Source organism: Oncorhynchus nerka, linkage group LG26, assembly GCF_034236695.1.
Source record: "Oncorhynchus nerka isolate Pitt River linkage group LG26, Oner_Uvic_2.0, whole genome shotgun sequence".
Lineage (NCBI taxonomy): Eukaryota > Metazoa > Chordata > Actinopteri > Salmoniformes > Salmonidae > Oncorhynchus > Oncorhynchus nerka.
Window position 1 is genome coordinate 41,764,374 of NC_088421.1, and position 17,518 is coordinate 41,781,891.

General features: G+C 42.3%; 1 protein-coding gene across 6 annotated transcripts in view; it reads right to left on the reverse strand.

Annotated features, from left to right (window-relative positions):
* Nucleotides 1-17,201, reverse strand: part of LOC115119539 (NACHT, LRR and PYD domains-containing protein 12-like) — a 39,723-nt gene extending 22,522 nt beyond the window's left edge. For 3 of the 6 annotated variants that reach the window (XM_065010718.1, XM_065010719.1, XM_065010720.1), the window contains exons 1-7: nt 17,095-17,201; nt 8,863-9,038; nt 8,590-8,753; nt 8,403-8,444; nt 5,200-7,027; nt 839-1,012; nt 107-283 (exon numbers count right to left, since the gene is read on the reverse strand). In XM_065010718.1, the coding sequence (XP_064866790.1) occupies nt 107-283; nt 839-1,012; nt 5,200-7,027; nt 8,403-8,444; nt 8,590-8,753; nt 8,863-9,017 (2,540 nt within the window). In that variant the 5' untranslated portion in view covers nt 9,018-9,038; nt 17,095-17,201. Of the gene's footprint in view, nt 1-106; nt 284-838; nt 1,013-5,199; nt 7,028-8,401; nt 8,445-8,589; nt 8,754-8,862; nt 9,039-17,094 lie in introns of those variants that run through there. The other 3 variants (XM_065010716.1, XM_065010715.1, XM_065010717.1) reach the window with 2 other exon arrangements.
* Between the last annotated feature and the right edge of the window lie 317 nt (nt 17,202-17,518).

The window sequence follows — 17,518 nt, forward strand, 5'->3', positions numbered from 1 at the left end:
ATCAAAACGCCTGCATTTATTTAGTAAATCAAACAGCCCCTGACAAAGAAATGAATGACTTTGAATTCACAGTCCAAATCGATGTACTAACAGAAAAACTACTGACCTCAGTATCTCCAGTTTACAGTGTTGACTCCCTAGTCCAGTAGAGAGTACCTCAACTACAGAATCCCGCAGTGTGAAGTTACTCAAGCCCAGCTCTCTCAGGTTGCAGCTGAGAACTGTTTTTATAGAGGAGACCAAATGATCACGTCCCTTTTTTACGAGTCCATTCCCGCAGAGACTGCAATTGCAGATATAATGCATTTTAAGGCAGCTTGTTTCATCAACACATTGAGGCAGATTGTTTTGTGAGACATGCTGTTATATCTTGTGGACAGATGCACGTAACATAACTGGTATCGATGCCAGACTGGTGCGATGACTAATGAGAAAGTTTGTTTCGGTGTGGCATTAGCACATGGTTTGCAGTAATATGTCATCTTGGACACCCAGAACTAAAATCTTGCATAATTGCATCAGATGCTCGATTAATGCCGCATTCACGTGCTAGTCAGAAGAAGGAAACTATTACATTTCCGACTTGCTAACTAATTGAACGCGGCACGTGTAAAACTACAACCAGTTAGCAAGTCAAAGATTTCAGAGTTTCCTAGTTGCGACTAGCACGTGAACACGGCATAAGTCAATTTGAGGCAAATGTTTGCCTAAATGGTCATAGTAGTGACAAAGAAAATATTAACACATACAAGAAAGAAAATATTACCTCATCATTCAACGGCACTTGCTGACATAAAATGTATTTTTAAAAAATCAAATAAAAAATCTCTTCAATTACCTCAGTGCTTCCAGTTTACAGTCTTGGCTAGACAGTCCAGTACAGAGCACATCCACATCTGAATCCATCAAGATTGAATCCATCAGGTGCAGTTCTCTCAATGGTGAGTTTGGTAACTGGAGAGCTGAGGCCAACGCTGCACAGTACCATCTATCCAGATAAACGCCTTCAATTCTGCAGAAACAGAGGAAAATTACATTTAGTCTACATTTGAGTCATGTAGCAGACTTACAAGAGCAAATAGGGTTAAGGGCCTTGCTTTTCATCTGGTCAACTCAGGGATTCGAACCAGCAACCTTGCGGTTCCTGGCCCATCGGTCTTAACTGCTAGACTACCTGCTGCCCTAATTCTTCCTGTGAGGATTTGGATCTGCACAGTTCTCCATAATTTCTGTTTGCACACAGGCCCCGATTCTGACCTGAGTTAAGCGCGCTTAAATGGAATGGAATTCCCTTTCTATGTGATTTTCTCACAGTATTTTTGACCTTGAATACTATTCACCCACTATTCATTTGAGGTGGAGCTTGATCAAATGAAGGTGTGGTGGAGGTGTGTCTACAAATATTTCGTATTCTGCGCTTGACTTAATTCCACCACCTTTACGCCTTTAGGAAACCATGAATAAGGTTGAGCGAACCTGACGGTTCAAGGTGGAATTTTTGTATTTTATTTAACCTTTATTTAACTAGGCAAGTCAGTTAAAATGTCTTATGGCCTCAGGGCAGTATTGAGTAGCTTGGATGAAAGGTGCCCAGAGTAAACGGCCTGCTCCTCAGTCCCAGTTGCTAATATATGCATATTATTATTAGTATTGAATAGAAAACACTCTGAAGTTTCTAAAACTATTTGAATGATGTCTGTGAGTATAATATAACTCATATGGCATGCAAAAACCTGAGAAGAAATCCAAACAGGAAGTGGGAAATCTGAGGTTGGTCAATTTTCAACCCAGCCCCTATTGAATACACAGTGGGATATTGGTTATGATGCACTTCCTAAGGCTTCCACTAGAGGTCAACCGTCTCTAGAATGAGGCTTCTACTGTGATGTGGGGCCGGATGGGAGCTCTTTGAGTCAGTGGTCTGGCAGAGAGCCAGGTCCTGGTCACGCGCATTTCACATGATAGCGACCTGCGTTACATGGCTTTTCTACAGACATAGGAATTCTCCGGTTGGAACGTTATTGAAGATTTATGATTAAAAACATCCTCAAATTGATTCTATACTTAGTTTGAAATGTTTCTACGACCTGTAATATAACTTTTGGAAGTTTTTGTCCGACGTTATGCTGGACCTGCACGAGTGTTTGGATTTGTGTACCTAACGCCCTAACAAAAGTAGCTACTTGGACATAAATAATGGACATTATCAAACAAATCAAACATTTATTGTGGAACTAGGATTCCTGGGAGTGCATTCTGATGAAGACCATCAAAGGTAAGGGAATATTTATAATGTTATTACTGATTTCTGTTGACTCCAACATGGCGGATGATTTTTTTTCTTTTCCTGAGTGCCTTCTCAGATTATTGCATGGTTTGCTTTTTCCGTAAAGCTTTTTTGAAATCGGACACAGCGGTTGCATTAAGGAGAGGTATATCTATATTTCCATGTCTAACAATTGTATTTTCATCGACATTTATAATGAGTATTTCTGTAAAATGATGTGGCTCTCTGCAATATCACCGGATGTTTTTGGAACTAGTGAACGTAACGCGCCAATGTATACTGAGATTTAAAAATATATAAATATGAACTTTATCAAACAAAACATACATGTATTGTGGAACATGAAGTCCTATGAGTGTCATCTGATGAAGATCATCAAAGGTTAGTGATTCATTTTATCTCTATTTGTGCTTTTTGTGACTCCTCTTTGGCTGGAAAAATGGCTGTGTTTTTCTGTGAGTTGGTGGTGACCTAACATAATCGTTTGTGGTGCTTTCGCTGTAAAGCCTATTTGAAATCGGACACTGTGGTGGGATTAACAACAAGATTACCTTTAAAACGGTATATAATACATGTAATTATGAGATTTCTGTTGTTTTGAATTTGGCGCCCTGCACTTTCACTGGCAGTTGTCATATCGATCCCATTAACGGGATTGCAGCCATAAGAAGTTTTTAAGAACAAATTCTTATTTACAATAACAGCCTAGGAACAGTGGGTGAACTACCTTGTTAAGGGGTAGAATGACATATGTTTACCCTGTCAGCTCAAGGATTTGATCTAACAACCTTTCGGTTACTGCCCCAACGTTCTAACCACTAGGCTACCTGCCGCCCCAAAAGTTCAGTGTTTGAAAAAGCATCTACTTTCTTTTTTTCAGATAGAAATAAAAGCATTTTCCATGCACTGTAATTTATAAATTGACAAGTGCTAGGTAAATGAGTAATCCATTTGGAGAAAGGGATTGTAAATACACAGTAATTGTTTTAAGATTTTTCTTTATCATCCCTGGAGAGTGCCAAACATTCAACGTGAGGCCCCCAGAGTGCAAAACATTCAACTTGAGGCCCCCAGAGTGCCAAACATTCAACTTGAGGCCCCCAGAGTGCCAAACATTCAACTTGAGGCCCCCAGAGTGCCAGACATTCAACTTGAGGCCCCCAGAGTGCCAAACATTCAACTTGAGGCCCCCAGAGTGCCAAACATTCAACTTGAGGCCCCCAGAGTGCCAAACATTCAACTTGAGGCCCCCAGAGTGCCAAATATTCAACGTGAGGCCCCCAGAGTGCCAAACATTCAACGTGAGGCCCCCAGAGTGCAAAACATTAAACGTGAGGCCCCCATAGTGCCAAACATTCAACGTGATGCCCCCATAGTGCCAAACATTCAACGTGAGGCCCCCAGAGTGCCAAACATTCAACGTGAGGCCCCCAGAGTGCTAAACATTCAACGTGAGGCCCCCAGAGTGCTAAACATTCAACTTGAGGCCCCCAGAGTGCCAAACATTCAACGTGAGGCCCCCAGTGTGCTAAACATTCAACTTGAGGCCCCCAGAGTGCCAAACATTCAACTTGAGGCCCCCAGAGTGCCAAACATTCAACTTGAGGCCCCCAGAGTGCCAAACTTGAGGACCCCAGAGTGCCAAACATTCAACTTGAGGCCCCCAGAGTGCCAAACATTCAACTTGAGGCCCCCAGAGTGCTAAACATTCAGGCCAAAAAAAGCCTGACGTTAGAACGTCTGCACCATTAAAGCTGGAGTCCGTTCTTGGTGAAACTGCCACGTGCTTCTGGGATATTACAACAACAAAGAAGTTACTTCAAACAACGAACACTGTTTTGTTCCCCCCAACATCATTGACGGTGCAGAACACTCTGCCGGACACTCCTCTCCTCCGTTTCTTAAACAAAACAAAAACACTGATAAAGGTATTGGGGTGAACAGTGGCGCTGTGCGGATTCCAGCTTTAAAGGGGAAATCCAGTAGAAGTTGACAGTTTTCAGTTGATAAATTATATTCTAGGGTTGGAAATGATTTTTTTTACTGTTTAAGTAGCCAGGGAAACTAATTGTTCTCAATTTATGATTGAACATTCAGATTTTTCTCCCTGACTGTGGCGCTATTTACCTAAATTATTAGGATTTTTTTTATGATCACAACAAAACTACTTATTTTGCTCAAATAGCGATATCATTCAATTGTGTTTTCTTCGAAAAGATGGGCCTGGCTAAGGAAATAACATTCAGTTAAGTAGCCTACCTCTCCTCTTATAGTTGGGCTTATGAGATCAAGTGGGTCGAGTATACTCTGGGGTCCCATGCGCCCATCATCTCACACCCGTGACTGAATTTTATACAAATATTTAAAGGAATCATTTTGACAGTAACCCTCCTTTTTAATTTCCACATGTAGCAAGCGTGGTGTCCAATCTACATGGGTGGTAGGTGAATCAGACAATACCGTTTTCATGCATCTAATTGCTGCCTGCATCTGCTTCCTCAGTTAATTGGCTATCAAGTTTTTTTAAAAGTTAGTGAATCAGGTTGGACTCGGTTGGAGAGTGAGTGTGTTGTTCAAAATGGATAAACAAAAAGGTAAGACCAAATTGTGCACAAAAACACAGCACAAAAGCTTTATCTGATCAAGGTCGTGTCATATTACCGAAGATAACCACATCATGGGGGGCGGGGGGAGGGGGGGTGCCGCCTTCATGCCGCCTTTATGGGGGTCCGGAGAAACTCAGCTACACCAGTGTATATGTTCCATACTAACAGCCATCCAAATACATACTATGCTGATTTCTCAACAGCTTATTGCATTTCGGGTCAAAGAGGTAATGGGTAATGAAAACAATAACAATTCAGTATATTCATTGTTATTTAGTATGTGTGAATTTTGACCATCTTTCTTACATTGCCTTTCTGCAGTTCCTCACAGCTGGAAGAAGTCTGAAAAAGCCCTTTTGGGAGGTTTTATATTTCTTCAGGACAAACTCATCCAACACCTTCTCTGACATCAGAAGTACATAGGCCAGTACTGAGCAATGAGCAGGTGAGAGCTCTCTGTCTGCTTCCTTTTCTGACAGATATCTCTGAATGTCTTCATGTAGGGAATGGTCTTTAACTTCTTCAGTCAAAGAGAAGAGATTGAGGCACCTCTCAGGGGAGACCTCAATTAGATCCATCTCCTTAAGTATTATCTTCATTTCTTTAACAATCTCTGAACTGTTCTCTGTCTTTGGCAGCAGGCCTTGTAGGAGGCACTGAACGGATTCCATAGACATTCCAAGAAGGAAGCGGAGGAACATGTCCATCTCTCCATTCTCTCTGGACACAGAATTGTACATGGTAATCTCCATCAACTCATCCAAGGGAAGGTCTACAGGCTCGTTCTCCAAGATAGCTTTGAGATATGGTTCTGAACCTTCCATGAGGAAAGACTTGAGGCTCGATGACGTCTTGAGGCTCTTGGTTGTGAAACAGTGGAAAACAAAGAGGGCAGCAATAAACTCCTGAATGGTCAGATGCATGAAGCAATACACCTTCTTTTTGTACACCTTCTCTTCTTTAAAGATTTCTGTGCACAACGCAGAGTAGACTGCAACTTCACTGATGTCAATGCCATATTCATTCAAGTCTTCCTCATAGAACATGAGATTGCGTTTCTCCAGGTGTTCAAACGCTAGCTTCCCCAGCTTCAGAAGGAAAACTTTATTTGATTCCCAGATCTTCTGTTTATCCCTCTCATGCCCAGGATCCTTTTGTGCCAGCTGTATTTGAATGAGCAGGAAGTGAGTGTACATCTCAGTCAGAGTTGTAGGGATTTCTCCATTCACATTTTCTCTCAACAGTTCCTCAAGAACCTTAGCGGAAATCCAACAGAAGACTGGTATGTGGCACATGATTTGGAAAGTTCTCGATGTTGTAATGTGTGCGATGATTCTTCTGGCAACTTCCCCATTCTTGACCCTCTTTTTGAAGTACTCCTCTTTCTGTCGCTCATCGAACCCTCTTACTTCTGTCACCAGGTTGATGTATCTACGGGGAATCTGATTGGCTGCTGCAGGTCTAGAGGTTATCCAGATCAGAGCTTTGGGAAGCAGCTTCTCCTCGATGAGGTTTGTCACCAATACATCTACATTGTTACCTGTCTTTGTAACATCAGTCACCCTCTTGGTATTAAACTTGAGTGGATGTCGCTTTTCATCCAGACCATCAAAGATGAACAGAACTTTGCTGGTAGCATATATCTTTGCATCTTTTATCTCTGTAAGTTCAGGGTGGAAGTCATTTATAAGTCCATGAAGACTTAACTCATCATCTTTGATCGAATGCAGCTCTCTGAAAGGGAGGACAAAGATGAAATCCAAATCCTGATTGGCTTTTCCTTCGGCCCAGTCAAGGACGAACTTCTGCACGGAGACTGTTTTTCCAATGCCAGCAATGCCCTTTGTCAGCACAGTTTTAATGGGTCTCTTCTCTTCTTTCTCTTGTCCAGCTAAGGGTTTGAATATGTCATTAGAGTTGATTGGAGTGTCCGACGATGTTTCTCTCCTGGATGTATATTCAATCTGCCAAACCTCATGTTCTTTATTAACGCCTTCATTCTCTCCCAGGGTGATATAGAGCTGTGTGTAGATGCTGTTCAGGGGAGTTTCTTCCTCTGCAGTGCCTTCAAACACAAACCTAAACCTCTTCTTCAGACTGGCTTTATGTTCCTCTTTAACTCTCTGTATGAGTTCTGTAAGGACAGAGTCAGAATAAAACAGCTTTGTTATTAGAGCATAAGATGAAGAAGAAGTCTTATCCACCTTGCACTCATACGGTTGAGACTGTCTACTAATAAACCACTATAAGGTCTAGTGAGGTGCTGTGGGGTTTTCATTGAGACTGTCTACTAATAAACCACTATAAGGTCTAGTGAGGTGCTGTGGGGTTTTCACAAGACTGTCTACTAATAAACCACTATAAGGTAGTGAGGTGCTGTGGGGTTTTCACAAGACTGTCTACTAATAAACCACTATAAGGTAGTGAGGTGCTGTGGGGTTTTCGTGAGACTGTCTACTAATAAACCACTATAAGGTCTAGTGAGGTGCTGTGGGGTTTTCATTGAGACTGTCTACTAATAAACCACTATAAGGTCTAGTGAGGTGCTGTGGGGTTTTCATTGAGACTGTCTACTAATAAACCACTATAAGGTCTAGTGAGGTGCTGTGGGGTTTTCATGAGACTGCCTACTAATAAACCACTATAAGGTCTAGTGAGGTGCTGTGGGGTTTTTATGAGACTGCCTACTAATAAACCACTATAAGGTCTAGTGAGGTGCTGTGGGGTTTTCATGAGACTGCCTACTAATAAACCACTATAAGGTCTAGTGAGGTGCTGTGGGGTTCTCATGAGACTGTCTACTAATAAACCACTATAAGGTCTAGTGAGGTGCTGTGGGGTTTTCATTGAGACTGCCTACTAATAAACCACTATAAGGTCTAGTGAGGTGCTGTGGTGTTTTCACGAGACTGTCTACTAATAAACCACTATAAGGTCTAGTGAGGTGCTGTGGGGTTTTCATTGAGACTGCCTACTAATAAACCACTATAAGGTCTAGTGAGGTGCTGTGGGGTTTTCATAGTTTTTTTCTTAATTTGTCAGTAGTCAACTAATTATTCACCATTCCTCATCATACTCCTTTATCAGTAGTCATCTTATTCAACTCATTCCATTCCTCATCCTACTCCTTTTGAGTCCACACTTACTTATACTGTATCTATGGTAACATCTCCTATGAATACCCTCTTCATAATGCATTATATGTGCATGCATATGCACAATACACAATGCAATATAACCTATTAGCTCCTATGTCATACATCATAATAATGCATGTGCTTATAATTAAAGATGTATTTAGTCTTATTTGTCTTTATCTTCATAGTGTGGTGGTAGTGGATAGCAGTGTGTGTTCCTCGACACGCTCTGGGTCTCTCTGCACTCTGGGGACAGGTAGAATAGATCACCATGCAACTCACTGCAGAAAGAGAGAGAGGGTTCAACCACAAAACTTTTATTTTAAACACACACACACACTCTCTCTAAAGTAAAATGTTTGACACCTTACCTTTTTTGTGTGTCATTGCATTGTGCAACCTGGGAGGAGTGATCTAGAATTTGAAAAAAAAAGGAAAATATATGATATTCTCCTACAGTTCTGAAGGTGACTTGATTGAATACAGTATGAATTTAATGTGCAGGTGGATACCTTTTCCTCACATTTATGTAAAGAAGGAGGAAGAGTTATGTTTTTACCGTTGTTCTGAATGACGTTCTGAGTGATGTTCTGAGTGATGTTGATGCTACCTCCTACTTCATTATTGCTGATCACTGGGGCACATAGATTGCTTCCACCCTCAGCTGTGAGGGAAAACTGGGGATTGTATGCTGGTGAGAACGGAGATTGTAGGCTAGGAAGACTAGGAGAGACAAAGAGATAAATAGAGGTAACACTGGCCCCTGTGTCCTCACCCTTGTACTACAACACAAGGCAAAACCGACAAACCCTTTCAGGGAAATTGGTCTCACCTTTGTTGACAGGGCGTTTCTCCACCAATGAGACTGTTGCCCTCTGCGATCCTCCCTTCAGTGTACCCCTTTTTTCTTCCACAAGACAAACTCTCTTTGGAGAAAGTGGTAGTGTCCCCATCTTCTCTCCTCCCTTTGGAGCAATTGCTCCCCATCTCTTTCTCTCAAGTCTCAATCTATGGAACATGAGTGAACTCATGAAAACATATTGTTGTATTCTTCAGAACTCCTAATATCTAAAACGCTAAATGTGTTCTAAACCATACCAAATTAAAGACAATAGCTGTTACCTAGAAAACAGATACAAATATATTTTACTCTTATGTATTGCCAATCCATTTGAGTTTGATAAATTGTCGAGAACACTTAAACCTTCTGTTCCACCATATCAGTAGCATCTGATTTAAAGGGGAATGGAAACAGTTTAGGAAGTAAATCTAAGCACTAAACATGTTAATTTAACATAAAAACATCTATATTTTTTGTATTTTGATCGCTGACAAGGTTTATTTGAGCTATGGTCAGCGCCATTTTAAATTGCCATAGCAAATTGTCTGTGGTATTGAGCTTTCGCGCGGAGAGTGAATTGAAGAGAGTGAGGTCAGGTGCGGACAACGAAGATGGCAACAACAAGTAGTCATTCAAACATGAACTGTATAGCGCCAGGCTATAGGAATTGGCTCCAAAAGAATCCCTACCATCGGCTGCCCAAGGACCCACAACTTTTGAAGAAGTGGCTTCATGTCCCAAAGAGGAAGGACATGCCAGCTTGAGCTTGTAGGATGTGCAGACAGCACTTCGCGGAGGCAGACTTGGGGATGAAGGGCACTTTCGATGCGGCAACTGACGTCACCGATTGAAACGCTATTAGCGTGCACCACCGCTAACTAGCTAGCCATTTCACATCGGTTACACTCACCCCCTTTTTGACCTCCTCCTTTTCCGCAGCAACCAGTGATCCGGGTCAACAGCATCAATGTAACAGTATAACTTTAGACCGTCCCCTCGCCCATACCCGGGCATGAACCAGGGACCCTCTGCACACATCAACAACTGACACCCACGAAGCATCGTTACCCATCGCTCCACAAAAGCCGCGGCCCTTGCAGAGCAAGGGGAACCACTACTTCAAGGTCTCAAAGCGAGTGACGTCACCGATTGAAACGCTATTAGCGCGCACCACCGCTAACTAGCTAGCCATTTCACATCTGTTACATATAGTTGAATGCATCTGCAGTGCATCTGAAGTGTTTTGTGTAACACCCCCCAGCAAATAACGTCAGCAAGCAACTCAACTGCAACTAAAGTTGCAACAGTTTCTGTGTACTCCTGTTATTAGGTCATGTCAGATAGCTTCCACCTCAGATAGTTAAGGAACGTTACTGCAACAGTTTCTGTGTACTCCTGTTATTAGGTCATGTCAGATAGCTTCCACCTCAGATAGTTAAGGAACGTTACTGCAACAGTTTCTGTGTACTCCTGTTATTAGGTCATGTCAGATAGCTTCCACCTCAGATAGTTAAGGAACGTTACTGCAACAGTTTCTGTGTACTCCTGTTATTAGGTCATGTCAGATAGCTTCCACCTCAGATAGTTAAGGAACGTTACTGCAACAGTTTCTGTGTACTCCTGTTATTAGGTCATGTCAGATAGCTTCCACCTCAGATAGTTAAGGAACGTTACTGCAACAGTTTCTGTGTACTCCTGTTATTAGGTCATGTCAGATAGCTTCCACCTCAGATAGTTAAGGAACGTTACTGCAACAGTTTCTGTGTACTCCTGTTATTAGGTCATGTCAGATAGCTTCCACCTCAGATAGTTAAGGAACGTTACTGCAACAGTTTCTGTGTACTCCTGTTATTAGGTCATGTCAGATAGCTTCCACCTCAGATAGTTAAGGAACGTTACTGCAACAGTTTCTGTGTACTCCTGTTATTAGGTCATGTCAGATAGCTTCCACCTCAGATAGTTAAGGAACGTTACTGCAACAGTTTCTGTGTACTCCTGTTATTAGGTCATGTCAGATAGCTTCCACCTCAGATAGTTAAGGAACATTACTGCAACAGTTTCTGTGTACTCCTGTTATTAGGTCATGTCAGATAGCTTCCACCTCAGATAGTTAAGGAACGTTACTGCAACAGTTTCTGTGTACTCCTGTTATTAGGTCATGTCAGATAGCTTCCACCTCAGATAGTTAAGGAACGTTACTGCAACAGTTTCTGTGTACTCCTGTTATTAGGTCATGTCAGATAGCTTCCACCTCAGATAGTTAAGGAACGTTACTGCAACAGTTTCTGTGTACTCCTGTTATTAGGTCATGTCAGATAGCTTCCACCTCAGATAGTTAAGGAACGTTACTGCAACAGTTTCTGTGTACTCCTGTTATTAGGTCATGTCAGATAGCTTCCACCTCAGATAGTTAAGGAACGTTACTGCAACAGTTTCTGTGTACTCCTGTTATTAGGTCATGTCAGATAGCTTCCACCTCAGATAGTTAAGGAACGTTACTGTAATATATTTTTGTTGACAGATTTTTTTGTTGTAATGTTTTGTTAGCTCCACCTCATTTAGCTAGACTGAAGTTGACATAGCTAATGTTTGATGAAAAATACATTTCCCTGTATTTTCTGTCTGTCTGTCTGCCTGTGTCTGTTGACAAAGCATACAAGACAGGTAGCTTGTTGATACCAAGTGAAGTTGGGGTTCAGTTGTCTGAACAAAACGTTTGTTTACAGGATGACATCTTCATCCCTGAACATGTTTTCATCCTGGAGGAGACTGCAGGAGGCAGAGGAGGTACATGCAAATCTCTAAGGCTATTGTTTATTTCAAGTTTATGTAGTGATTTTTGAATATACAGTTGAAGTCGGAAGTTTACATACACTTAGGTTGGAGTCATTAAAATTCGTTTTTCAACCACTCCACAAATGCCTTGTTAACGAACTATAGTTTTTGCAAGTCGGTTAGGACATCTACTTTGTGCATGACACAAGTAATTTTTCCAACAATAGTTTACAGACAGATTATTTCACTTATAATTTACTGTATCACAATTCCAGTTGGTCAGAAGTTTACATACATTAAGATGACTGTGCCTTAAAACAGCTTGGAAAGTTCCAGACAATTATGTCAAGCTTCCGATAGGCTAATTAACATAATTTGAGTCAATTGGGGGTGTACCTGTGGATGTATTTCAAGGCCTACCTTCAAACTCAGTGCCTCTTTGCTTGACATCATGGGAAAATAAAAAAAAATCAGCCAAGACCTCAGAAAAAAACTGTAGACCTCCACAAGTCTGGTTCATTCTTGGGAGCAATTTGGTACCACGTTCAGCTGAACAAACAATACTACGCAAGTATAAACACCATGGGACCGCGCAGCTATCTTACCGCTCAGGAAGGAGACGCGTTCTGTCTCCTAGAGATGAGTGTACTTTTGTGCGAAAAGTGCAAATCAATCCCAGAACAACAGCAATGGACCTTGTGAAGATGCTGGAGGAAACAGGTACAAAAGTATCTATATCCACAGTAAAACGAGTCCGATATCGACATAACCTGAAAGGCCGCTCAGAAAGGAAGAAGCCACTGCTACAAAGATCGTACTTTTTTGAGAAAGGTCCTCTGGTCTAATGAAACAAAAATAGAACTGTTTGGCCATAATGACCATTGTTATGTTTGGAGGAAAAAGGGGGATGCTTGCAAGCTGAAGAACACCATCCCAACCGTGAAGCACGGGGGTGGCAGCATCATGTTGTGGGGGTACTTTTCTGCAGAAGGGACTGGTGCACTTCAAAAAATAGATGGCATCATGACGGAGGAAAATTATATTGAAGCAACATCTCAAGACATAAGTCAGGAAGTTAAAGCTTGGTCGCAAATGGGTCTTCCAAATGGACAATGACCCCAAGCATACTTCCAAAGTTGTGGAAAAATGGCTTAAGGACAACAAAGTCAAGGTATTGGAGTGGCCATCACAAAGCCCTGACCTCAATCCTATAGAAAATGTGTGGGCAGACCTGAAAAAGCGTGTGCGAGCAAGGAGGCCTACAAACCTGACTCAATTACACCAGCTCTGTCAGGAGGAATGGGCCAAAATTCACCCAACTTATTGTGGGAAGCTTGTGGAAGGCTACCCAAAATGTTTGACCCAGGTTAAACAATTTAAAGGCAATGCTACCAAACACTAATTGTGTGTGTATGTAAACTTCTGACCCACTGGGAATGTGATGAAATAAATAAAAGTTTAAATAAAAATCCTCTCTACTATTATTCTGACATTTCACATTCTTAAAATGAAATGGTGATCCTAACTGTCCTAAGACAGGGAATTGTTACTAGGATTAAATGTCAGGAATTGTGAAAAACTTGAGTTTAAATGTATTTGGCTAAGGTGTATGTAAACTTCCGACTTCAACTAACTATAGCCTAATAGGTGCCTTATTTGTTATCTACCAACAGGAACGGTTAGTACAGCATGCCAAACTGACCCCTGGGTGCCAGAGTGTTCCTGTGCTGCGGTGGAGAAGAGGTCCACTGGGACCATCACTAAAGAACTCAGGGCCCAGCTAGATTGCGCTCACGACCATCAGTATACAACCAAGTCCTGATACTGAGTCCCCTATACGCCACAGATGGAGTTGACGGAGAGTTAGATCATTGAAGACCAGAACTTGCTGTGTGAACCTGAGAGCCCAGAATCACAATCATCACAGAGCGAGCCAATATCTACTATCAATCACTTTGGGGGAGCGGGCTGGTGTTCTGAGAAGGAGCCATTCAACAGCGAATTCAAAAGAAACACCCATCCATAAAGGGAATCGGAGTGGAATTGTCTTTCCACAGATTTTTTTACCCGTTTCAATGGTTGTGCTACTTTGTCCCGATCCTGCTGTTTCGACTCTCTCTCAACCTATGAATGCTCAGCTATGAAAAGACAACTGACATTTGCTCCTGAGGTGTTGAACCGTTGCACCCTCTATAACCACTGTGGTTATTATTTTGATGTAAAAAGGGCTTTTGCTAAATACATTTGAATGATTGTTTGCTGTGCTGGATGCTGTGTATTCACTAACTGTCTGAGTGATGGGACATTTATAGTATCTGTAACATATTTTGGTGTGTATTTAATCTGCATCTTATTTTCTTAAAGTGGGAATCATCAGGAGGAACAATAAGTGTCTCCCTGCTCCTTATTCGGTAAAAAGCTGAGGGATGGGGCTGGAGAAATGTAACCACTCACAAATTCATAGACAGAGCTAAAGATGCAAGGACTGACCATCCATGATATCAAAATTGTAATCCTGTTTCTGATCTGTTTCCACTACCATGTACCCTGTTCGCTTTGGATAAAGGAGTCTGCTAAATGGCATATATTATTGAAGTCTACTTTAACTCTGCCAACTAGCTGCCCAGCGTAGTTACCATTCCTTTCCAATAGATGGCAGTGGAAGCTGGTTGAAGTCTACTTTAACTCTGCCAACTAGCTGCCCAGCGTAGTTACCATTCCTTTCCAATAGATGGCAGTGGAAGCTGGTTGAAGTCTACTTTAACTCTGCCAACTAGCTGCCCAGCGTAGTTACCATTCCTTTCCAATAGATGGCAGTGGAAGCTGGTTGAAGTCTACTTTAACTCTGCCAACTAGCTGCCCAGCGTAGTTACATTCCTTTCCAATAGATGGCAGTGGAAGCTGGTTGAAGTCTACTTTAACTCTGCCAACTAGCTGCCCAGCGTAGTTACCATTCCTTTCCAATAGATGGCAGTGGAAGCTGGTTGAAGTCTACTTTAACTCTGCCAACTAGCTGCCCAGCGTAGTTACCATTCCTTTCCAATAGATGGCGGTGGAAGCTGGTTGAAGTCTTCTTTAACTCTGCCAACTAGCTTTAACTCTGCCAACTGTTGCCCAGCGTAGTTAGATTCCTTTCCAATAGATGGCAGTGGAAGCTGGTTGAAGTCTACTTTAACTCTGCCAACTAGCTGCCCAGCGTAGTTACATTCCTTTCCAATAGATGGCAGTGGAAGCTGGTTGAAGTCTACTTTAACTCTGCCAACTAGCTGCCCAGCGTAGTTACCATTCCTTTCCAATAGATGGCGGTGGAAGCTGGTTGAAGTCTGCTTTAACTCTGCCAACTAGCTGCCCAGCGTAGTTACCATTCCTTTCCAATAGATGGCAGTGGAAGCTGGTTGAAGTCTACTTTAACTCTGCCAACTAGCTGCCCAGCGTAGTTACATTCCTTTCCAATAGATGGCAGTGGAAGCTGGTTGAAGTCTCTCTAGCGGCAGGGACATGGGATTAGTACGTACTGAATGTAGTTTTATCTGGTTACATTTGAACCTGTTGTTTATACCGGACAAGCTAACTAATACTATTTTTACATATGGAAGAAACGACACACTCAGGGATGAGATTCCGTACACCTCGTCCCTTTTGCCCATAGGGTGAACTGGAAAAATCATAAGAAAAGTTAGTGTGATATCTAAACTAAATCACATAATGAGCACGCCCCATAATTGGTTAGAAAGAGATTTCATGAATCATGATGTCTGCGATTCCAACTCCGGTCGTCTAATCTAAAGGTAAATGTGTTACCATAGCGCCAAACAGCACTGATGATTAAACATCTTTATAGGATACTGATTATATATATATTGAGCACCTACCCACTACAGATATTAACCTTAAACAATTTATAATCAAGCAAAATGTCACCAATTATTTAACTGGCATATCGGCTGCAGACTGGTCGAGAAACCTCTTCTGCCAGGAAGTCCTTCATAACGATTAGTGACACGTCCAATAAATACATCGCCAGACAGACTGACCGGAACCTCTGACTGGATGTAATACAGCCACCATCCAGACAGACTGACCGGAACCTCTGACTGGATGTAATACAGCCACCATCCAGACAGACTGACCGGAACCTCTGACTGGATGTAATACAGCCACCATCCAGACAGACTGACCGGAACCTCTGACTGGATGTAATACAGCCACCATCCAGACAGACTGACCGGAACCTCTGACTGGATGTAATACAGCCACCATCCAGACCACCATGACCAGCCACCACAGACAGACTGACCAGAACCTCTGACTGGATGTAATACAGTCACCATCCAGACAGACTGACCGGAACCTCTGACTGGATGTAATACAGCCACCATCCAGACAGACTGACCGGAACCTCTGACTGGATGTAATACAGTCACCATCCAGACAGACTGGAACCTCTGACTGGATGTAATACAGCCACCATCCAGACAGACTGACCAGAACCTCTGACTGGATGTAATACAGCCACCATCCAGACAGACTGACCAGAACCTCTGACTGGATGTAATACAGCCACCATCCAGACAGACTGACCAGAACCTCTGACTGGATGTAATACAGCCACCATCCAGACAGACTGACCGGAACCTCTGACTGGATGTAATACAGCCACCAAATAGACAGACTGACTGGAACCTCTGACTGGATGTAATACAGCCACCATCCAGACAGACTGACTGGAACCTCTGACTGGATGTAATACAGCCACCATCCAGACAGACTGACTGGAACCTCTGACTGGATGTAATACAGCCACCAAATAGACAGACTGACTGGAACCTCTGACTGGATGTAATACAGCCACCATCCAGACAGACTGACTGGAACCTCTGACTGGATGTAATACAGCCACCATCCAGACAGACTGACCGGAACCTCTGACTGGATGTAATACAGCCACCATCTGCTGGGATTTTGTGCTGTATCGCCACCATCTCTCTACAACACACACACACACTCCTACTCTATCTGGCAGCATCCCCACTCACACCTGTTCGTTTTGCTACGCATACCCTCTAGCTGAGGTGTTTCAGGCGGCATATCTGTGTTGTTACTGCTACGAAAACGAACTCTGATCTCGGGCAACGGTCGGCTCAAACAAACGGCTTCAGTAGGTTTATTGGCTCCCTAACTAACATCATTTCATTCTCTGTAATAAACTAATTCTCAGACTCGGAGCTACTTGGTAAATTCAGCCATTTTTGGGAGTTCCATAATGTTCTCTCCTGCCAGTGACGCAACAATGCCAATATGGCGATTTACAGTTAGCTGGTGTTGTAAATCCTAGTGTTTCCATTCCTCCTGAAGGTGAATCTAAATATTCGGTTCAACAAAGATTTACTTCAGAAGTTACTCCAAAACAAATCGAACATATTGTAATTATTAAAAGAAGATCCTTACCTTTCTGGTAATATACATTTACTGCGGTGTGAATGTCATGTTATTGTGTGTGTGTGAGAGAGAAAGAAAGACACAGAGAGAGAGAGCGAGAATGAAAGAGAAAGAGAACCCCTGTCTTGGCAGGTTGTTATCTTAGATCAGGGCACAGCAGGACTGTCAGCAAACAGAAGATAAGCGCCGTTCTCAAAAAGTCTCCAACAGTACAGAGTTCCAGATGGTCCATTGTTTGGCTAGTGCACTTTATATTCTATTAGATATCTTTTAAGTGTGCACATACTATTTCTCTGGGTAGAAAACACGGATTCACTGTTTTTCTAAGTGTACAACATACATTTTCTCAGTATACCCCTAATTAAGTGTTATTTCCTGTTGCAACAACAGACCTACTCTCTTCTTTCCCCAAAAGCTCTCTTACATAAGCAGT